General features: G+C 46.8%; 1 protein-coding gene across 9 annotated transcripts in view; it reads right to left on the minus strand.

The window, feature by feature from the left end:
* The window catches only part of pik3cd (phosphatidylinositol-4,5-bisphosphate 3-kinase, catalytic subunit delta), a 214,945-nt gene that overhangs the window by 82,712 nt on the left and 108,164 nt on the right, over nt 1–24,069 (minus strand). For 5 of the 9 annotated variants that reach the window (XM_080215123.1, XM_080215121.1, XM_080215127.1 and 2 more), the window contains 2 exons: nt 7,126–7,294; nt 2,834–3,062 (listed from right to left, as the gene is read on the minus strand). In XM_080215123.1, the coding sequence (XP_080071249.1) occupies nt 2,834–3,062; nt 7,126–7,266 (370 nt within the window). In that variant the 5' untranslated portion in view covers nt 7,267–7,294. Of the gene's footprint in view, nt 1–2,833; nt 3,063–7,125; nt 7,295–8,821; nt 8,839–15,161; nt 15,277–15,816; nt 15,837–16,797; nt 17,386–24,069 lie in introns of those variants that run through there. The other 4 variants (XM_080215124.1, XM_080215125.1, XM_080215129.1 and 1 more) reach the window with 4 other exon arrangements.

Genomic DNA, 24,069 nt, shown 5'->3' on the forward strand with positions numbered 1-24,069 from the left:
TCCGGTTTCCTCCCACAGTCTGAAGGACGTGCTGGTTAGGTGCATTGACCCAAAGTGTGGCGACTAGGGGAATTTCACAGTAACTTCATTGCAGTGTTAATGTGAGCCTTACTTGTGACTGATAAACAAAACTTTAAACTTTACATGTAAAATCATTTCTTAATGATTACCATTGAAAGGTACTGTTTTTGGAATTCTATATTATTCCTTAAGAACCAGCATCAGGAATTCTGCCACATTCCCACTAATTCCCTGAATACTTTGGCCTATATGGCTGAGTGAAGATAATGATATTCATACATTGAGTGATCTCAGCCTCTCCAGTGTCCCAACGCATCTCCAGACTTCTGAGGTCAAGATTTTTCTGTGTGTTAAGAGCTTCGCTGGCATGTTTTTTTTCTCTCTTGGGGCGTTTCCCATCTCTCAATGTCAAAAAAAACAAGTCCCAGAAAGCTGCCTCCCTCTCCACAAAAATCACACCCACGCTCCTCACCCAAAGCACCGGGACCCCTCCCTCTCCCACAAAAATCACACCCACACTCCTCACCCAAAACACCGGGACCCCTCCCTCTCCCACAAAAATCACACCCACGCTCCTCACCGTTCTACGGAGAATTCCTCGAGTTTTAATCGCCGGCACATTCCAGCTGCTGAGTTACCAGTGAACATTCCAGTTGGTTTTGTGTTGCAATCGACAACAAAGGACTGAACAACTCCCCTTCCCAGCACTGTGGACTCACAGCCACAATTCCTCCGATTACAATTTACCAATCACCCGAGGCCACCCGATTAGATTCACACCCACGGCAACATTCATAAATGTGTCCACAACCTATCGACAGACTCACAAACACTTAATAATTTCCAGAAAACTATCCTCCCTGATTATTGGGGGATTTTCACAGTAGCTTCATTGCAGTGTTAATGAAAGCCTACTTGCTGACATTAACCTTTGAAAGTGAGTAAGAGGTGCGGGTAGATTGTTGCAAAGTTGTCACAGTCCCAAATGACCAAAGGTTCCCCTCAAAGAGGGGAGAGCTGACTGGTGGTGATTTAGTTTGAAGATCTCGGGTAAGTTGAGAAGGTCCATGAATAACCTCAGCCGGTACGGGAATTGAACTCGCGCTGTTGGCATCGCTCTGCTTCACCTACTAGCCCTCCAACATCTGAGCTAACCAACTCCCCACTGACTGCTGTATTTGGGTTACAAGTTGCCTCAAACAGAGTACAGGCTCTCAGAAGCAGTTGACGATGAATAGCATTAGGCATCTGTGAGAATAGACTTTTCACAGTAAGCCCAGTGAAGTGATTCATTGGGGATGTAGCAGGATTCGGGAGGGGGGGCTGGGGGGTCACTTCTTTTCTTCCTGGGGTCTGGGCAATGCTGCCAAGGCCACATTCAGTGCACATCCTTAACTGGGCTGAGGCAGAACTAGACCTGAACTTCCAGAGTTGTGATGATGCTGTTCGCCTGACGATAATGACATTTTCTACATGTCACCCTAAGGGGTGGCACAGTGGTTCACACTGCTGCCTCACAGCTCCAGAGATCTGGGTTCGATTCCCGGCTTGGGTTACTGTCTGTGTGGACCTCGCACATTCTGAGCGGGTTTGCTCTGGGTGCTCCAGTTTCCTCCCACAGTCCAAAGATGTTCAGGTTAGGTTGATTGGCCATGCTAAATTGCCCATAAATTGGGTCAGGAGCATTAGCAGGTTAAATACATGGAGTTACGGAGATAGGGCCTGGGTGGGATTGCTGTTGGTGCAGACCTGATGGGCCGAATGGCCTCCTTCTGCACTGTAGGGATTCAGTAAGGCACACATGACGATGTTGTCCCTTTTCAGGTGCGATTCTGTGATGCTTTTGAGAGAGAGGCGAAGGGATATATAGGGATAGGACAGACAACTTTCCTTCAGTCTATGTACTCAACATGTCATAAAACCGTAACAAATAGGGTCAGGACTCGGCCATTCAGCCCATCAAGTTTGCTCTCCCATTTGAGAAAATCATGGCCAATCTCATTGTGGCTTTGACTCCAATTTCCTGTTCTTGCCCCCCTGCCCCACCCCCACACCGACTCCCTTGACAATCAAAGATCTGCCTGGCTCAGTCTCAAGTATATTCAATGACTCAGCCTCCAATGCTCTCTCCGCAAGAGAATCCCAAAGATTAATCAACTCCTTGGAAATGCATAAGAACAAGGAGCAGGAGATGGTCATCTGGCCCCTCGAGCCTGCTCCGCTATTCAATAAGATCACGGCTGATCTTTTTGTGGATTCAGTTCCACTTACCCGCGGAACTGTGACTATAACCCTTTACTGTTCAAAAATGTATCTATCCTTGCCTTAAAAACGTTCAATGAGGTAGCCTCAACTGCTTCACTGGGCAGGGAATTCCACAGATTCACAAGCCTTTGTGTGAAGAGGTTCCTCTTCAACTCAGTCCTAAATCTGCTCCCCTTTACTTTGAGGCCACGCCCACTAGTTCTAGTTTCATCCGCCAGTGGAAACAGCCACCAACAAATTCCTCTGCGTCTCCATTTTAAGATGGGAGGCGATAGTTTACGAAGGTTACGGTTACACGGATGGATGTGAAGTGTGGCGATGTCTGCCTAGCTGCCAAGAAGATGGTAAGGGGCAACTGTGGGAAGCCAGATCCATCAAAACCCAAACACCATCGGGAGGAAATAGGGAAGTTTTAAACTGTCAGCTTGTTGCATTAGTGAGAAACATTTACACTTGTTGACATTTTTAAATAACAGTCAGTGCAGGCTTGCTGAAAGTTTATAGCGCGTGTACAGGGTCACGGACGTTAATTGAATTTAGGGCTTACCTTTTCCAATCAGAAGGCTGATCTGGGAGTTAATGAGTTTTTCTGCCCGGTCTCCTTCCCTCGCCACTAGTTTCAGGACACGGAGGAACGGCCGCACGTCACAGAGGCGCCGGTGTTCATCTTCCAGCTCCTCCTGCTCAGCTGTGTGGTTGATGCAGGTGAAGACATAGGCTTCAGGTTCATTTAGCGTGTGGAAAAGGGGTTGGTGTTGAGCTTGCTGCCAAAGCAACTACAAATGGAGGAGATGACACTCATTACTTCAGTGGAGATCTTGTAAGGGAAAACAAGATTGTGTGAGGAGGTGACAAGAGCAAACCAACTCTCCTGAAAACTCCCATCTGTTCGGAAAGCTCCTCTGTAAAAGGAGCCTATTGGTAGTGGAAGCTGCAATGACTTTAATCAGGCAAGTGAGGTGTGCCTCTTAGAATATGAACTCCCTGATTAAGGGCCCTGATGTTTGTAGATTGAGGTGCATTTAGAGGGCAATACACTGGAACACTATAATCAACAATGAACCCTTCCTAAATAGAAGATAGCAATTGAAGGTTATTGATAAATGGATGGCGTTAGCCATTGGAGATATATCTTTTATTTTTGTATTTTGAATATTTGCAAGTTTTTGTAATAAAGTATTTGTAATAAACAAAAGAAATCCCTGATTTAGGGCCAAATTGATGGGCCAATAAGGGAGCTCTTGCTTCGTATTTAACCAGGCGTGTCAGTTCCTCTGGGACTCTGAGTGTAGACTGCAGACTGAAAGCACTCTGCATGTAGTTGTCAGACTTGTAAATAAAGGGATTTTGGTGAAGGGACTTCTGCCCCCGAGGACTTTTTACCAAACAATGCTGTGATGAAAAATTCATTTACTGTTGTGACTCTTAAAGGACAGGGAAAACTCTCTATCATGTTGCACCTTCTTGCTCATTGCACTCGGTGTACGTTTTGTGGATCGACTTATCAACAAGATAAAAATCAGATAGTCAGATGGCTGATAAGCAGCGGATACAGATCTGAGACAATTGCCCAAAATAACCAGGACTGACGGGGAGAATATTAAAAACTTAAACACTAATGAGAAGTTCTGATTTGGATTGCATTAATTGCCAGAGTAGTGGGAGCAGATTGAATCAGAACTTTCAAAATGGAATTGGAAATATATTGAAGGGATAGTGGGGGGTGGGGGGTGGGGGGGCACAGAGAGAGGGATAGTATTGCTCTGTCAAACGAGAGGCATGATGGGCTGAATGACCACATTCTGTGCCAAACGATTAAGATGCAAACGATTTTGGTGACCCGATTCCTTTCCAATCTAGTATGAAAAGAGTGCTAGAGCAGTGATGGGTGACCCTGGCTAGTGAGTGAGCCACATTAGTGGCTCTCCTTCATCTCAGCGGGCCACAAGATTGAAATCGGGCTCGTTCACTAACCATGATGCCATGGATAAGATTAGATATATTTAACCCACGCCAAATATTTCACAGTGAGTTATAGAAAATGCTGGATCATTCATATGTTAGCAGAACTGTCACCAGCTTAGGATAGCACGGTGGTACAGCGATTAGCAGTGCTGCTTCACAGTGCCAGAGACCCGGGTTCGATTCCTGGTTCAGGTCACTGTCTGTGCGGAGTCCGCAATTCTCCCTTCGTTTGCGTGGGTTTCCTCTGCGTGCTCCAGTTTCCTCCCGTGGTCGGTTAGGGTGCATTGGCCGTGCTAAATTCTCCCTCAGTGTACCCGAACAGGCACCGGAGAGTGGCGGCTGGGGGATTTTCTCAGTAGCTTCATTGCAGTATTAACGTCAGCCTACTTGTGACTAATAAATAAATAAAGTGTTCAGATTACCTACTGATAAGAGGTCAGATTGCCTACTCAACTAGAGAGTGCTGCTTCGGATCAAGAGAGCAGGGCTGAGCGTTCTTTGTGTGACTTTATTCTGAGAAGGACATTTGTAAAATGCAAAATTTTGAAGGGTTTTGAAGAAAGTAAAATAAAAACATCTGTTCTTTCCCTGAGGAAAAGCTATAACTGCTGCCTGTAATAAGAGCACGCTGTCAGCGGCTAACTTACTCTGACAATAATGAATATATTTAGATTTAGAAAGAAGGATTAATACCAAAAGAAAGCATATAAACACTGGAACCTGAAACTTCGATAAAAGCTTGGAAGACTAGCAATTTCTTCCAAAGATTCTTTTTAACCCCTTTTTGCCACATTCTCTTTCTGATGAATGACGCAATATTCTGTTGAGTTTACAGACGTAACGTGTGAAATCCTGGCCCAAATCATTGGCTAGGAAGGAAACTTCGATCCAAGTCATTTACAGTCAGTAATGTAGCAATATCTGCAACGTTTGAGAAACATTGAGATAACTGGCAAGAAGTTATGAAGCAAAGCTATCTCGGTCAGTAAACCTGCAACCAATCAACTTCCCTTTGGAGGATCTTACAATACAGATACAGACCATTCAGCCCATTCTGCATGTGCTAGCTCTTCGAAGGAGTCATCCAATTGGTTACACTGCCCTCCTCTTTGCCCATACAGGGGCACGCGCTGCCTCAGAAAACCACTGGCCACCGTGACTTCAGTGTCAGGTATTTGTAGCTTGGACTTCCCTCTGACCCCTTCCAGTTATTTACTGCTTTCGCTGCCCAGCATAAGAAATTGCTTCAGGAGAAAGAAATCCTTGCTTTGTGGAAGGAATCAGCTCAGCTGTATGAGCCAGGATAGTCTGGCTAAAGCTTACTTGTATTTAATAATTTGACATTATCTACTGATGCGTATGAACTTTACTGACAGCACAGTGAGTACGAGGACTATTAATATTACACGCTAATCACTCATGATGTTACTCGTATCAAATCAGTTGAAGTCTACCTTGTGCTGGAGACAGTATGAGGTTAAGGTGTTTATTCTAAGGCCACAACTTCAGATTTGCAGCACATCAAAGGTCAACGGCAGGTTAGGCAAATGTTGAGGTTTAAGAGCGGCTACTGATTAGGCTATCTCTTGTTTACTTCATTAGAGCTCCTGCCCCAGTTTACAGTTTATTTATTAGTCACAAGTAGGCTTACATTAAGACTGCAATGAAGCTACTGTGAAAATCCCCTAGTTGCCACATTCCGGCACTTGTGAGGGTGCACTGAGGAAGAATTTAATGTGGCCAATTCACCTAACCAGCACGTCTTTCGGATTGTGGGAGGAAACCGGAGAACCCAGAGGAGACCCATGCAGACGGTAATCCGAGGCTAGGATTGATCCTGGGTTCCTGGTGCTGTGAGGCAGCAGTGCTAACCACTGTGCCACCGTGCCATCCTATACAAGATATTGGTCAGCTCAAGGTAGGGAGTTTAGTGCGCAGTTTTGGACACTCCCACAGGAAGATTTTAAATTTAAAACTTACTTATTAGTATCACAAGTAGGCTTATATTGAAGTTACTGTGAAAATCCCCCAGTGGCCACACTCCGGCTCCTGTTCAGGTACACTGAGGGAGAATTTAGCATGGCCAATGTACCTAACCAGCATGTCTTTCAGACTGTGGGAGGAAACCCACACAGACATGGGGATAACATGCAGACTCCGCACAGATAATGATCTGAGGCTGGAATCTATCCCGGGTTCCCTGGGGCTGTGAGGCAGCAATGCTAAGCACTGCGCCACTATCTTTGACTCAGAATAGATTACAGCCAACATCCTCTATAACACTGTGCATAAGACAAGAAAATTGTGAAAAAAAATCCTCAAAACATTGATGGTTAATAAGATAGTGAACATTAAAGAGGAAATGGAATAAGCTGTTGAAAATTCAGAAAAACAACGGTGAAAGATGATTTTGAAAGGTCAAGAAAATGCTAAGGGGACAGGATCAACATTGAAAGGCCAAAGGGGAAAAATGTACGTTAACCACAGAATCCCTACAATGCAGAAGGAGGCCATTCAGTCTATCGAGTCTGTACTGACCATAATCTCACCCATTCCTGTAACCCCACACATTTACCCTGCTAATCCCACTTTAGGGTCCATTTGGCATGGCCAATCAACCTAACCCACATATCTTTGGATTGTGGGAGGAAAGTGGGGCACCCGGAGGAAACCCACGCAGATACGGTGAGAATGTGCAAACTTCATACAGATGGTGACCAAGGCCGGAATCGAGCCTGGGTCCCAGGTGCTGTGAGGCAGCGGTGCTAACCACTGTGCCACCCTTCACTGTGTTTCTTTTTGACGTTTTTGACATTCTTCTTGGACATTTCAAGACAGCACATTCTCGCGACCGGCAACGTTTTATCGATTTACCTTTTTGATGCAATTTATTGTGGAACTGCGTGGCACAAGGAACTTTAAGTAAATCCCCGTCGGCAACAGGAATTCAACCTCCACATCTGGACTCTCATCCTCACTCCAGATGTCCTGGTGGTAATGGATTCCTGGAGGCATGATAGCCAATCTTCAGCTGCAATATCCCCTGAAACACAAAGGGATAAATTGGATTTTGAAACATGGACAGAACATTGCTTCGCCGTCACTGGGTCCCCGCGTTAGCTCCAGAAATGAATGAAATTGATTCAAGCTGTATCAGCGAACGGCATGGCTATTAAGTTTACGGATTTCAGATCCGGATCTGGGATTTTACATGGATCCAGAAATCAACTAGAGAGAGATGGTAAATTTCCCAGGAACATTACAGAAAAATCTCAGATGAGTTGTCACAAGGATGAAAAAAAATCTGCAGTACGTCACTATCTACTCATTCACCACTCTCTAGACAAGTAATCCAGAGATCCAGGGTAAGGTGCTGGGGACCCGGGTTCAAATCCCACCGTGGCAGATGGTGAAATTTGAACTCAATAAAAATTTGGAATTAAAAGTCTAATGATGACCACAAAACCACTGTCGTAAAATTCCATCTGGTTCATTAATGTCCTCCAGGCAAGGAAATCCTCCGTCCTCACCGAGTGTGGCCTACGTGTGGCTCCAGATCCACAGCAAGGTGGTTGACTCTTAAATGTTGTCAGCGATGGGCAATAAATGCTGGCCCAGTCAGCAACACCACATCCCATAAACAAAAAATAATTCCTGGTGTCAGGAAGAAGTAGGGGGAAATCGAGTGAACATTTGTTTAAAACATAGAACCTAGAAACAGGAGCCTGCTCTGCCATTCATTACAGCTGACCATCAAATTCAATATCCTGAACCCCCTTCCCCCCCATCCCATGACCCCTTTAACCCCAAGAGCTATATCTAATTTCTTCTTGAAATCACACAATGTTTTGGCCTCAACTACTTTCTGTGGGAGTGAATTCCACACATTCCCCACCCTCTGGGTGAAGAAATTTCTCCTCACCTCAGTTCGAAAAGGTTTACCCCTTATCCTCAAACCATGACCCCTAGTCCCCCCCCCCACCACCATCGGGAACATTCTTTCTGAGTCTACCCCGTCTAATCCTGTTAGAATTTTATATGTTTCTACAAGACCCCCTCTCACTCTTCTAAACTCCAATGAATACAATCGTAACCGACTTAAGTCTCTCCTCAAACGACAGACCTGCTATCCCAGGCAGTTTACAACTTCCAGTAGACCCCCTGTTCAACAGAAAGTTGATGCAGACGTACAAACAGCACTCACACTGCCGTGCGGGTGCATTAAAAGTGCACCCTTCGCCAATTAGAATTCCTTTTCTACCCCCCTTTGAGGCATTCATCATGTCTCCGTCCGCTTTACATCCCAATGATTTTCAGTTGATTAGGCAATTGGTATGTCATATACAAATATATTTACGTGCAGGGAGAAAATCGCCTACAGGCATGATCCAGAAACTCAGCTAATGTTCTGGGGACCGGGGTTCGAATCCCACCACGGCAGATGGTGGAATTTGAATTCAATAAATAAATATCTGGAATTAAGAATCGACTGATGACGCTGAAACCATTGTTGGAAAAACCCATCTGGCTCACTAATGTCCCTTTAGGGAAGGAAATCTGCCATCCTTACCCGGTCTGGCCTACATGTGACTCCAGAACCACAGCAATGTGGTTGACTCTCAACTGCAACTAGGGATGGGCAATAACCGCTGGCCCAGCCAGCGACACCCACGTCCCACGAATGAATTAAAAAATATATATATATTTATTTCCCTTCTGTCAAGGGAGAGTAAGTACATTATTTCATTAGAAGCAAGACTGTTTTAGTTTCTGGATTTTTCCCCAAATGAATTATTTACAGAAGAACAACTACTTACGATTTGACATTCCAGAATGAAAACAAGGCATTTTCTGAAGAGGTGGGTTTTCTCCCCCCAACCCCCCGAAACCTCACGCTCACACGCTCCCCCCCTCCCCCAGTGCCCTGCCGCAGTCTAGGTATAGAAATGAGAAATCTGGGGTGTATCAGGAGGGAATAGAAATGTAACAGGCATCGCGATGCTGCCACGCACAGCAGACTTTTCCTTTTGCCACTTTGCAAACCCAAGCCACTTTTCATTTACTCGCTGATTCATAGACTCCAACATTCGAACAAACAAATTCAATCCTAGAATCAGAAGAGAGAGGGGGGTTAATCCCCTAAGTTGTCTGTATCCCTTTGAAAGAGCTATCTAATTAATCCCTCACCCCTGCTCTTTCCCCTCACAATTTAGCTCCCATTCCCAATATTTATCCCACTCCCTTTTTTAAGTCACTAATGACCCCACCTCTGCCACAGTTAAGGCAGCGCATTCCAGATCACAACAACTCGCTGAGTCAAAACAATTCCCCTAATCTTGCCAAATATCTTAAACCTTTGCTCACCGCCAGTTCCTCATAACTGGCGATGCACTAATCTGATTCAGTAGGTGCCATTATCAAAGCCACAGTAAATAGCAATATAACACACGATGCATGGTGCCGAAATTTACACTGCAGAACTTGAAATCAACAACCACAAATAGTCACTTGCAGAAATAGAAGTTTTCTTCAACTCACAAAAACAAGTCGGCGGACACAGCCAGTTGCACGTATACACTAGCAGCTTTCCTACAGTGTAGATACCCAGGATAAGGACACCATTCAAACATAAGACATAAGGTATAGGACTAGAATTAGGCCATTCTGCCCATCGAGTTTGCTTCACCATTCAATTACATAGAACACTACAGCACAAACAGGCCCTTTGGCCCACAAGTTGCGCCGATCATGTCTATACCTACCAAGCCATAGAACTATCTGTAACTCCCAAAGCCATTAAATCCCATATACTCATCCAGAAGTCTTTTAAAAGACCCCAGCGAGTTCGCCTCTACCATCACCGATGGCAGCTGATTCCACTCACTCACCACCCTCTGAGTGAAAAACTTTCCCCTAACATCTCCTCTGTACTTGCTTCCCAGCACCATAAACCTGCGTCCTCTCATAGCGACCATTTCAGCCCTGGGAAATAGCCTCCGAGAATCCACCCTATCTATTCCTCTCAACATTTTATAAACCTCTATCAGGTCACCTCTCAACCTTCGTCTCTCCAGGGAGAAGAGTCCCAGCTCCCTCAACCTATCTTCATAAGGCATGCCTCCCAATCCAGGCAACATCCTTGTAAATCTCCTCTGCACCTTCTCAATAGCTTCCACATCCTTCCTGTAGTGAGGCGTCCAGAACTGAGCACAGTACTCCAAGTGGGGTCTGACAAGGGTCTTGTAAAGTTGCAGCATTACCCCCCGACTCCTAAACTCAATCCCTCGATTAATGAAGGCCAGTACACCATACGCCTTCTTGACCACATCCTCCACCTGCGAGGCCGATTTAAGAGTCCTATGGACCCGGACCCCAAGATCCTTCTGCCCTTCAACCCAGCTAAGACTCCTACCCTTGATATTGTACTCCTGCATCCCGTTGGTCCTGCCAAAATGGACCACTACACATTTCTTTGCGTTGAAGTCCATCTGCCACTTCTCCACTACAGCTGATATGATTCTCATCCTCATTCTTCTGTCTTTTCTCCCTAATCATCGATCCCCTTATTGATCAAGAACCTGTCTATCTCTGTTTTAAAGACAGTCCTTTTCATTCGTACCCTCCTTACCCTCAGTAACCTCCTCCAGCCCCATAACTTCCCCAGCTATCAGCACTCCTTCGATTTTGGCCTCTTTAGTATGCCCAGTTTTAGTTCCTGCACCATTGGCAGCCAGGCCTCCAGCTGCCAAGGCCCCAAACCCCCAAAATTCCCTCCCTAAACCTCTCTACCTCGCTTTCCACATTGAATACACTCCTGAACACCTAACTTTACTAAGCTTTTGGGCTTAATATCCCCGATGCCACCTGGTTTCATATTTTGTCTCATAATTATCCTGCAGAGCATCCTGGGACATTTTAATCGTGTAAAGATGCTACATAAATGTCGTATTCAGGGCAGTGAGATCTTCAAATTGGTTAAACAACTGGCTTTTGAAGCATTTGCTCAAACAATTTGATTAACTTAGAATTTTAAGACAACCTGTCGAACAAAATCCCTTGACTTTGCAAGACTTTGAGGATTCAGAGTGTCTGATCTGAAGGGCACACAGCTTCCTATCGTTTCTCCAGAGGGGTTTGTGGAGAGGTCACAGATGTCATTAACCTGTTTCCGTGTGGGCTGGCTGCAGTTTTCACCTCTCAATGAATTACTCTAGACTGGGCTGTTAGTGAGATTGCCATATGCCTGCTTCCACTGACTCTGCTATCTTCACTGTACAGCTACACAGGCCAAAATTAATATTTCAGTAACTTCCTTGCAATGTTTAGAGAGGGTAGACAAAGACTGAAAGATTTACAGCACGGAATAACGTCACTGGCAGCAGAGGAGGCTGATAAAAATCATAGAGTCTCTACAGCGAAGAAGGAGGCCATTCAGCCCATCAAGTCTGCACTGGCAACAATCCCACCTAGACCCCATCCCTGTAACCCCATGTATTTACCCTGCTAATCCCCCTGACACTAAGGGGCAATTTAGCATGGCCAATTCATCACATCTTTGGAGCGTGGGAGGAAACCAGCCAGAGAGTGGTGAATCTGTGGAACTCTTTGCCGCAGCAGGCTGTGGAGGCCGGGTCATTGAGTGTCTTTAAGACAGAGATGGATAGATTCTTGATTAATGAGGGGATCAGGGGTTATGGGGAAAAGGCAGGAGAATGGGGATGAGAAAAGTATCAACCATAATTGAATGGCGGAGCAGACTCGATGGGCCGAGTGGCCTAATTCTGCTCCTATGAAAAATCGGAGCACCCAGAGGAAACCCACGCAGACACGGGGAGAATGTGCAAACTCCACACAGACAGTGACCCAAACTGGAAATTGAACCCAGGTCCATGGGACTGTGAGGCACCAGTGCACGGTGGTTAGCACTATCATCAACGATGAGGTCATTTATACCACAGGGTGTTTATACTACTGAAGATAACCCAGTATAATAGTGGCATTGGGCACTGACCAAAGGGCCTGACTCAGATGTGACTAATAACAACGCTGAAAGTTGATCCTGGTGAGAAGTTGACATTTCGAGGGGCCGCACTGTGAGGTCACGAGGCAGCCCCGATAGTGACGGGAACTCATTGTGAAACTAGCTTTAGCTTTCCGATTCCACGTGACGTTCGTGCTCGAGTTTCCCCCCCCTCGGTCAGTTTACCAAAGTTTGCCAAACGGAAACACCTTCACCGTCTCAATGCACCAGAATAGACGCGGGCCAACAGCGAGTGGCTGAACAGATCGGACTGTGAACTCTTTTGGAAAGGGATGCTAAAGTGCGAGTGGTGGTGAGCACTGCTGCCTCCCAGCACCAGGGAGCCTGGTTCGATTCCGACTTCGGGTCATTGTCTGTGTGGAGTTTGCACATTCTCACCATGTCTGCATGGGTTTTCTCCCAAAGTCCAAAGGTAGAATCACAGGGTCCCTTCTGTGCAGAAAGAGCCCATTCGGCCCATCGCGTCCGCACTGACTCTCTGAAAGAGTGTCCCACCAGACCCGCCTCTCTGCCCTATCCTTATAATTCTGTGCACATTAGGGTTAGCTGGCCAGTCCACCTAACATGCATATACTGTGGGAGGAAATTCAGAGCACCTGGAGGAAACCCACACAGACACAAACAGAATGTACAGACTCTGCACAGACAGACTGTCACCCAAGGCCGGAAATGAACCCTGGGCCCTGGCACTCTGAGGCAACTGTGCTAACCACTGTGCTACCAAGAGAAACCAATACCTGGGGCAATGCTGGGCTATTCCGTTCTAATATCACTTAGCTAACTAAAATAACAAATTGGATAGTATTATTTGATGGTTGGGGTGGGAAGGACGGGGGAAAAGAACATAAACAAGTCAATAATCTTCATGTTAAATTGGCCATTACCACTAAGCATCAGGCTACACTGCATTCGAAAGTTCGAGAGTGATTTGATTCAAGTTTTCAAGAAGATCAGGGTAAGAGTTAAGGTAGATGGACCTAAGTTTCACCATATGAGTAGTCAAGGACTTGGGGTAAAAATTGGAGGCAGACCTGATCAGATTTTGATTTGATTTATGATTATCACATGTATTGGTATACAGTGAAAAGTATTGTTTCTTATGCGCCATACAGACAAAGCATACCGTTCTTAGAGAAGGAAAGGAGAAGGTGCAGAACGTACAAAGAAAAAAATTACAGCTCAGGAACAAGCCTTTCGGCCCTCCAAGCCTGCACCAACCATGCTGCCTGACTAAATTAAAACCCCCTACCCTTCCGGGGACCATATCCCTCTATTCCCATCCTATTCAGGTATTTGTCCAGACGTGATGTGGAGATGCCGGTGTTGGACTGGGGTAAACACTGTGAGAAGTCTCACAACACCAGGTTAAAGTCCAACCAGTTTATTTGATAGTAAACCCACAAGCTTTCACGAAGGAACGGTGTTCCGAAAGCTCGTGGGTTTACTATCAAATAAACCTGTTGGATTTTAACCTGGTGTTGTGAGGCTTCTTATTTTGTCCAGATGCCCCTTGTAATGTTACATCCATAACTAGGATGTAGAGAAAGATCAACTTAATACAAGGTAGGTCCATTCAAAAGTCTAATGGCAGCAGGGAAGAAAACCTTTCCGATGTTGGATTAGAAACGTAGAAACTATGAGCACAAACAGGCCATTAGGCCCTTTGAGCCTGCTCTCCCATTCATTTTGATCATTGCTGATCATCAAATTCAATATCTTGATCCCCGCTTTCCCCCCCCCATCCCTTGAGTTTAGGATTAGGAAGAACTTATACACAGAGGAGTGGGAGAGATTTGGCTTTCCCTACCACAGACAGCAATTGATGTTGGATCAATTGTTAATTCGAGAGACTCGAGATTGATAGGTTTTTTTTCAAACTGAAGGTATTGAGGGATACAGGGTAAGGCAGTTATATGGAGTTAGATCACAGATCAGCCATATCCTCATTCAATAGACAGAACCAGTTCGATGGTCAAATCTCCTCTGCAGTGTGTCTCTGCTCAACGGATGGCTGGAAGGTGCTCTGAGCTATTTTGACGAGATAATAAAATGCTGTGCAATTGCAAAATGTTTATCTTTCTCAGGCAACTGTTTAACCTTAGATAAATAACTTCAAGATTAGAGAAGACAAAAAGTGCTCAGATGGAGGTGCCGTACCTGGCTGCCAGCCACAGACAGAGGAGCTGGAAGCCACTTACTCCTAGCAGTGGGGGCACAGGATGCAGCCAGTCCCTTTTATTCATTTGCAAAGATATAATCTTAAAAAAAAAACACTGACTTGCATTCATAAAGCTCACTTCACAACCTCAGCACAAGCCTAAGCGTTTTGCTCGCAAATGAATGGGAAAGCAACTGATTATTAATCCAGAAACCCAACTAATCTTCTGGGGCTTGGATGGTGGAATTTGAATCGTAGAATCCCTACGGTACGGAAGGAGGCCATTCGGTCCATCAAGTCTGCACTGACAACAATCGCACCCAGGTCCTATCCCTAGAACCCTGTGCACTAACCCTAGCTCACCTCCCCCCCACCCCGACACTAAGGGGCAATTTAGCATGGCCAATCAACCTAACCTGCGCATCTTTGGACTGTGGGAGTAAACCTGAGCGCCCAGAGGAAACCCACGCAGACACAGGGAGAATGTGCAAACTCCACACAGACAGTGACCCGAGCCGGGTAATGAATCTGGGACCATGGCGCTGTGAGGCAGCAGGGTTAATTACTGTGCCACTGTGCTGCCCACGAATTCAATTTTAAAAATATCTGGAATTAAGAATCTACTGATGACCATGAAACCATTGTCGATTGTTGGAAAAACCCATCTGGTTCACTAATGTCCCTTTAGGGAAGGAAATCTGCCGTCCTTACCCGGTCTGGCCTACATGCGACTCCAGAACCTCAGCAATGTGGTTGACTCTCAACTGCCCTCCCAGGGCAACTAGGGATGGGCAGTAACTGCCGGCCAGCCAGGGATGCCCGTGTCCTACGAATGAACAAAATAAAGTATAGTAGGGACATAGTAATAAATTTTAGCACAGTATGATCCCACTAACAATAGTGAGTAAACAATCAGATAATTGGTCGCTGGATGAAAATTGTCTAGGAGTCGGAGACAATTCCCCCGCCTCTTGGAACACTCTTGAAAAAACACTCGGGGTGGCATGGTAGTACAGTGGTTAGCACTGCCTCAGTGCCAGGGACCCAGGTTCAATTCCAGCCTGGTGTCACTGTCTGTGTGGAGTTTGTACATTCTCCCCATGTCTGCGTGGGTTTCCTCCAGTTTCCCCCCCACAATCTAAAGATGTGCGGGTTAGATGGAATGGCCACGCTAAGTTGACAGGGGATTAGCAGGGTACATATGTACAGTGACGGGAATAGGGCCTCAATGGTCGGTGTAGATTGATGGGCCGAGTGGCCTCCTCCTTCACTGTTCGGATTCTATGCTTTGCTTTCTAACTGCAGTTTCATTGCGCATCAATAAAAATAGTTTGGCACGATATCACAGAACAACAAACCTGCTCACCTGTAAGAACCTGGACAATGGCCAGTTCATTCCCTGGAACTGCATCTGTTGTAAACAGGGCTTCTAATGCAGAGTTAACCGCAGCTTGCTGAAGGAGCACAGCGAGAGCACTCTTGAATTATTAGCAAATCCAACTTCCCGAATTCTGCATTACAACATCAAAGTCTTTTTGGACCTTACACAACAACTGGCAAATCAAGATGTCTATCCTGGTTACAACTCGATAATTCCCCTCACTTCAAAAGAAAAGAAGATGAACTAGGCTCGCTTGCTTAGCTGTGCCAAGACCCTCCACAGCTCTGAGCAAACCCAAGGCTATCTTTAAATACTTAATCTATTAAAAAGGATTCTGAACTTTCACAATGCAATAAATCACTCAATCGAGTCTTGGGCCTGCCATGAGAAATTTTTAACCAAATCGATTCAAGTCATTCCAAGGTGCAAGTGAAGAAGGTTTCAAAACGAGAGAGAGAAAGACCTGGCTTTGACTCTGCTGAAACAGATCGACTGGGGAAGGGAAAATGAACAAGAAATGCGCACAGCTATTTCTAACTCTACCAGACACTACGTAGGTTAGTCAGGCTAACAACACAAATATTGGTCTGTTACAGGGCCTGCCTGCTGCACTCAAAACTAATATCAATCTGTCTTTATTAAAACTCTCTGCCCTGTCCCCATCCTGGTCAAGCGCCCCGCACAGTTAAAACTGAAGCTATTTTAAAGACGTTAGAAGCATCATTACATTTCTCAAATATTTGGAACCATCTGATACTCAGTTTGAGTGGAGGAGAACACTCAAAACAGATTCATTTTTCTCTTAATGGCATGAACAGTTTTAAAGTTAAACAATCGTCCATGTACGTAACCAGACAGAGGCACTCTTGAAACAAATTTACACCCCAGGTTTTGCTTAAATTATTTTAAATTCTGATACAGCTGTGCCCCATAAAGGAAACGTTAATACAAGGAATGCTGACTTGCCTCAGTTCCCGAGATGACTGTGTGGAGATGATTACTAAACCCATACATTAAAAATGATCAATCCTGTTGCTTTGCTGTTGTGGAGGACACACACTTAAACCAGGAAGTCTTCCTTGAATGAACCAAGCTCGAGTTCTAAGTCAACCGTACAGTTCAGCAATTAAATCGCCCTGAAATCCTGTGCGCAACTATAAAACCTTGGCTGAAAGTCTCAACCGAATGGGGGTAAACTCCAGCGACAGTTCAAGTGGGAAGTCGAGTATTTGCAGCAGTTCAGTAATGAAAGTTTGGCAGCTGAATCAGAGCTTGGAGCAAACATCACAGCCTAAAGAAAAGCATTGCCAGGAAACACTCTTAAACCTCTCCACTGCTTTGCAATGCCTTTCCCTGGCTGCATCTCCCATCAGATGCTCTGGGGGTCTGTTAGCAAAACACAGAGCGGTAACATTTCCACACGGCGCCTCGTGAAAACAAAGAGAGAAGCAAAAGAGAAACCCACACACACACACACAAAAACCCTAACGTAAATCCTTCCCAGCCCAGCCACCAACCGGAGGTCAGGCTTAGATTATGTTAATCAGAGAACAGCAGGCTCCACCACAGGATCACTTCTACTGCACACCAGCGTCATTAATGATGAGTCTGTTTGCCAGGAATACTTACTGAGACAGAGTCATTAAAGCCACATATCTGACTGGCTCAGATTGGGGGTTTGATTGCTGGCACATTAAACTTAAGTGGTATTTCTCCATTCCATAGAATCCCTACAGTGCAGAAGGAGGCCACTGAGTATGCAGTGACCACAATCCCACCCTGATCCCTATCCCCACAACTTCCCCATGTATTTACCCATTCTGAGCTAAAGGAAGGTGGGTTGTGGAACGAACCTGCTTCTGCATGTAAACCACACAACAGCTCCAGGAGCTCAGAGCACTCAAAATATAATTCAAGAATTTGGGTGGTGCAGTGGTTAGCACGGCTGTCTTAGACTGTGCCAGAGTCTGGCAGTGTCTTGCAAGCTGTGCCCAGCATACCCGCTCACTCTATCCTTTTAAAACTCTAACTCTTTTAAACTCTCCAACAATGCTGTATTTATATTACAAAGTCCCACAACACCAGGTTAAAATCCAACAGATTTATATTAGGTTAATCCTTCTCTACTCCCTAGCTATGACTGCAGCACGATATTCTGCACCCTCTCTCATGTCCTCTATGAACAGTATGTTTTGTCTGTATAGCTCACAAATACTTTTCATAGAAACATTACAATGCAGAAAGAAGCCATTCAGCCCATTGAGTCAGCACCCATCACAATCCCATCCCCGCAGCCCCCATGCATTTACCCTAGCTAGTCCCCCGGACACTAAGGGGCAATTTAGCGTGGCCAATCCACCTAACCAGCATATCTTTTGGACTGCAGGAGGAAATCAGAGCACCCACGCAAACACGGGGAGAATGTGCAAACTCCACACAGACAGTGATCTGTGAGACAGCAGGGCTAACCACTATGCCGCCTGTATACATGTGACAATAATAATAAATCAAATTAAATCAAAATCACAGCACCAGGGACCTGGGTTCAATTCCGACCTTGGAAGACTGTGTGGAGTATGCACATTCTCCCCGTGTCTGCATGGGTTTCCTCCGGATGCTCCTGTTTCCTCCCTCAGTCCAAAGATGTGCAGGTTAGGTGGTTTGGCCATGCTAATTTGTCTGTTAGTGTCAGGGGGTGTAGCAGGGTAAATACATGGGGTTACGGGGAAAGGGCCTGGGTGGGATCGATACAGGCTCAATGTTTTAATTGATTTCATTTGATTTATTATTATCGTCACAAGTATTAGTATACGGGCGGCATGGTGGCATCGTGGTTAGCACTGCTGCCTCACAGCGCCAGGGACTCGGGTTTGATTCCCGGTTTGGATCATTGTCTGTGTGGAGTCTGCACATTCTCTCTGTGTCTGCGTGGGCTTCCTCCAGGTGCTTTTGTTTCCTTCCACAGTCTGAAAGACGTGCTGGTTCAGGTCCATTGATCCGACCAGGCGCCGGAGTGCGGAGACTAGAGAATTTTCACAGAAAGGAGAGCAGGACTAGGGGGCACAGCCTCAAGATAAAGGGGGGGGGGGGGCAGTTCAGAACGGAGTTGAGGAGGAACTTCTTCACTCAAAGGGTGGTGAATCTCTGGAATTCTCTGCCCGTTGAAGTGGTGGAGGCTGCCTCGCTCAATATTTTTAAGTCACGGGTAGATAGGTTTCTGATAGACAGGGGAATTAAGGATCATGGGGAGAAAGCGGGAAAGTGGAACTGATCCACTTCAGATCAGCCATGATCTTATTGAATGGCGGGGCAGGCTCGAAGGGCTAGATGGCCTACTCCTGCTCCTATTTCTTATGTAACTTCATTGCAACGTTAATGTACTTGTGACACTAATAAATGAACCTTACTTTTAACTTTACTTTATACAATGGGCCAAATGGCTTCCTGCTGCACTGTAGGGGTTGTATGAATGTGGGGACACATTCCACACAAATCAGCAGGTAAAGCAGAAACACAAAAGCTCAAAATCGCAAACACTTTCCCAATCCATAAATCGCCACGGCATTGGACAAATTGGGGCATGACTCACAACAGCGAACACTCAGAGCAATGCTCTTACCAGTAACGATACTGGTCAGCTGATAGATTTTATGTTTTGTTTACAGAGACAGAGAGGGGAGGGTCTCTCTGATTGCGATCCCCTTTCTATTTCTCTCCTCTCTGACGTACTTACAGGACAGAGAGGCACACGGTCCCACGTTCACACCGATGGAAGTACACATGGAGACATGGCATGCATCAGCCGTTTCTCAAATAAGGAAACTCCGGGTCCAATTTTCAGGGTTGTCCATCAGGGTACAAGCTGCACGTGTGGCATCCATTTCAACTGGGCCTCAGTAATTTACACCCTAAAGATTAACAGATGCTGGCAGAGAGCTTTGGGATGGAGACTCTCCTCACCCAATCTCTGGAAGAATCAGAAACCCAACAAACTTGAACAGTTCTTAAGAGATTCAATCGAGAAGATTCTGGTAAGTTATCATCAACACTGGTTACGATGGATTAATATTTGCATTAGAGGAATGGTGTGGGTGGGGAAGGTCAAGAGTACGCTTGCCGATTAAAATAGAGTCCCTAAAGTGCAGGAGGAAGCCATTCGGCCCATCACGTCTGCACTAACTCTCAACAGAGCAGATCGTCCAGGTCCTATTCCCTTAACTCCATGTATTTACTCCTCTAATCCCCATAACCTGCACATTTTTGGTCACTAAGGGGCAATTTAGCATGGCCAATCTGCCTAACCTACACATCTTTGGACACTAAGGGCAAGATAACACAGCCAATTCAACTAACCTACACATCTTTGGTCACTAAGGAGCAATTTAACATGGCCAATCCATCTAACCTACACATTTGGGATACTAAGGGGCAATTTAGCCTAGTGTGTCCCAAGATGTGTAGGTTGGGTGGATTGGCCATGCTAGATTACAAGAATTGCCAAGGTTTCTCCCCACAGGCACAACCCACCAAAGTCAATCACACCATGTGGAAAGGAAAACCCACACGTTACACAATTCAGAATATTTACTCCAGTGAAAAACATCAGACATCAATTTCTTTCAAAACCAGATTGCGTAATCTGTTTACAGCAGACAAAACCAATCCAGGAATGAAGCTGAGTGAGTGACTACAACCACAGCGTGTTTGCTTTGTTCCAAATTATTTCCAACACGGAAATAATGCAGGGGAAAGTTCAAGGTGCTTCTACCATTCAGGTCTCAGAAAATGATAAACTCTTGACCCTCTTGTCCCAGGACCGATGTGAACTTTTGGATCCTCAAAGCGTGGGACTATGAATACAACGCCGTGGCGATGGCTTGTGATGATGGTGTGCTAGCTGCTTTGTAAGAGAGGGAGAGAACAGGTCCACCTGGACGGGCAAAGGTAGCAGTGGAGGGCTGAGGCAGGATATTCAAGAGGTCAACAAACATTGACCATAAGATCATAAGAAATAGAATCAAGGAGGCCATTCAGCCCTTCAAGTCTGTTCTGCCATTTAATAAGATCATGGCTGATCTAACACTCACTAAGTCTATTTTGCTGCCTTATCTCCGTAATCCTTTATCCCCCGGCTGATGAAAAGCCTATTGACCTAGGCCTCAGAAACGTTCAAAGGCTCTGGACAGTTTCCCAGGGTAAAGAATTGAGCCGACAGAGAGATTCTGGCACCAAGACTTAGGTGTCCTTGGGCCTGCACGGGCAAGATGGGCCAAATGGCCTCCTTCTGTGCTGTAACTTTCTCATGGTTCTAAGAGTGGACAACAGGAAGTCAGCACAAGCAATGTTGCAGAGGTAGAGAAGTTAGTTTCGGTAACCGACCCAGGGAGGGTCTGGGGGACGGGGGGGGAACCGGGTAAAGGACGGGGGGGGAACGGGGAAAGGACGGGGGGGGGAACGGGGAAAGGACGGGGGGGGGGAAAACGGGGAAAGGACGGGGGGAACGGGGAAAGGACGGGGGGGGGAAACGGGGAAAGGACGGGGGGAACGGGGAAAGGACGGGGGGGGGAAACGGGGAAAGGACGGGGGGGGGAAACGGGGAAAGGACGGGGGGGGGAAACGGGGAAAGGACGGGGGGGGGGGAAACGGGGAAAGGACGGGGGGGGGGAAACGGAGAAAGGACGGGGGGGGAAAGGGGAAAGGACGGGGGGGGAAACGGGGAAAGGACGTGGGGGGGAAACGGGGAAAGGACGGGGGGGGGGAAACGGGGAAAGGACGGGGGGGGGAATAACGGGGAAAGGACGGGGGGGGGAATAACAGGGAAAGGACGGGGGGGATGGGGAGAGGACGGCGGGATGGGGAGAGGACGGGGGGATGGGGAGAGGACGGGGGGATGGGGAGAGGACGGGGGGATGGGGAGAGGACGGGGGGATGGGGAGAGGACGGGGGGATGGGGAGAGGACGGGGGGATGGGGAGAGGACGGGGGGATGGGGAGAGGACGGGGGGATGGGGAGAGGACGGGGGGATGGGGAGAGGACGGGGGGATGGGGAGAGGACGGGGGGATGGGGAGAGGACGGGGGGATGGGGAGAGGACGGGGAGAGGACGGGGGGATGGGGAGAGGACGGGGAGAGGACAGGGGGATGGGGAGAGGACGGGGGGATGGGGAGAGGACAGGGGGATGGGGAGAGGACGGGGGGATGGGGAGAGGACGGAGGTAGAGTGTTGAGGGGGAATAATTGGGGATCGAGAAGGAAGCCAAGGAGCTGGAGTTTTCAGCTGAGTTTGTGCCGGTCTGCCAGAGAGACTGATGGGAATCATGGTGGGAAGCAGAAAGCTGCAGACAGGACTGAACAGGAACGGCTTTAACTGCCGGGCTGTTCCCCACGGATCTGCAGCTCAGTAGTTCACATGCAAATCAGTTCCGAGGAAGAGTAATATTAAACACAAACCCATCGCTCTGTTCCGATCTCTGCAGGGATTGCCTGACTCACCGAGTTTCAACAACACTTCCTGTTTTTATTGGTTTTCAACTCATCCGGATCCTGATACCGAAACCATGGTCAAGGTGAGTTGGGTCACAGGAAGAGGCAAGCGGTCAGGGCTGGGCGCTGCTGCCAATCTACGTTTGGAATCGAACCCCGTGCTTCAGGGTAATAACACACACACGGTTAATGCAGAGGAGGCGACTGAGAACATACCCCCACTGAACACTGAGGAGACACCACGTCGGAGTGGCAGCTTCTAGGAAAGCCTAGAAGGGGCAGCATGGTGGCACAGTGGTTAGCCCCGCTGCTCCACAGTGTCGGGTTCAATTCCGGCTTCAGACGTCTGTGTGTGGAGTCTACACATTCTCCCCGTGTCTGCGTGGGTTTCCTCCGGGTGCTCCGGTTTCCTTTCGCACTCCAAAGACATGTGGGTTAGGTGGGTTAGGCCATGCTAAATTGCCCCTCAGTGTCCCAACAAGTAGTTTAGGGGGAATAGCGGAGTAAATATGTGGGGTTACGGGGAGAGGGTCTGGGTAGGATGCTCTGCTGGTGAGTTAGTGCAGACCCGATGGGCCAAATGGTCTCCTTCTGCATTGCAGGGGTTCCATAATTGTATGGAAGCAACTCCCCAAAGATTGGGTTCGGAAGAGAGAGTCGGGAGGCGGAGAGGAGAGGTTGCCTGTGTCAAAGATGCAGGAGAAGGGATAGGAAACTATTGTATGAAATGCTGGCTCTGACTTTGACCAGAGACCTCAGTGCCAGGACAGAAGGGCCATGCTGCAAATACAGATACTGATCTCCCAGAACCTGAGCTAAAATGTCAGCAGCCTACACCGTTACCAAAAGCAAAACACGGAATTCAACAATGTTCCACATACACAAGCTGCGATCTCGACTTACCAGTGTAAACAAGGTACGTGGAGTTTTGTGGTCTCATCTGCTCGGAAGCAAATTTTCCTACAGTACGCACAGGCTCAAGTGGCCTAAGCTCAACTGTTTACATGCAAATGTGAGTGCACACAAGCTCTTAAGAGTCTGAGCTGTTTGCATATCAGTTTTATCTGCTCTGATGGTCGGATTTGCCACTATAGAATGATGGAGTGCTAGAAGAGAGTCCCTGCTCTCTTTTCAAGAGTGCCACGCGCTTAATCCCATTCCCCACGGAACTGCAAAATCCTCCCCCTTAATTATTTATCCAATTACCATGATTGGGGAATTAACTGGGTCATTCACACGGGCAGTGATATTAGAACGCTATTATCTAATGGAGCCTGGGTCGTTTGTATTACAGAACACTCCCATTCCTTTCACACTGAATGGCTTCACCCACATTGGTTCGCTTTGCAAAAGACGTGAACATTTTCCCAGCTTTGAGGTGGTGTTGCTGATGTTTCAGGAGTATAAAGGATCAGCTCGGTACATTCTGCTCCGACCAATATAAACTTGAGGCAGAATAACCGAGGCCTGGGGAATTTTTAATGCCATCAGTGTCCGATAGACGGCTAACATGTGATTATCTATGAGACTGTTTGTTCTGTGCGCATTCAGCACACAGCAGAACAGAATGGCAGTGCTTCATCGCACATGTTACATCAAGTTGCACATTATTCCCAACTATTCCTCATATGACCCATTCCATTGCGTGGAATGCTCTCAAACTGTCAGAGGAAGGAGGTTGGAGGAGGAAGAAAAGACCTATTTATTGGGCAATTGAGTTCAGGAGGCTGATTCCATGCATTCCATGGCAATTTCC

The sequence above is a fragment of the Carcharhinus amblyrhynchos genome, chromosome 30 (assembly GCF_965287045.1).
Source record: "Carcharhinus amblyrhynchos chromosome 30, sCarAmb.v2.hapA, whole genome shotgun sequence".
Lineage (NCBI taxonomy): Eukaryota > Metazoa > Chordata > Chondrichthyes > Carcharhiniformes > Carcharhinidae > Carcharhinus > Carcharhinus amblyrhynchos.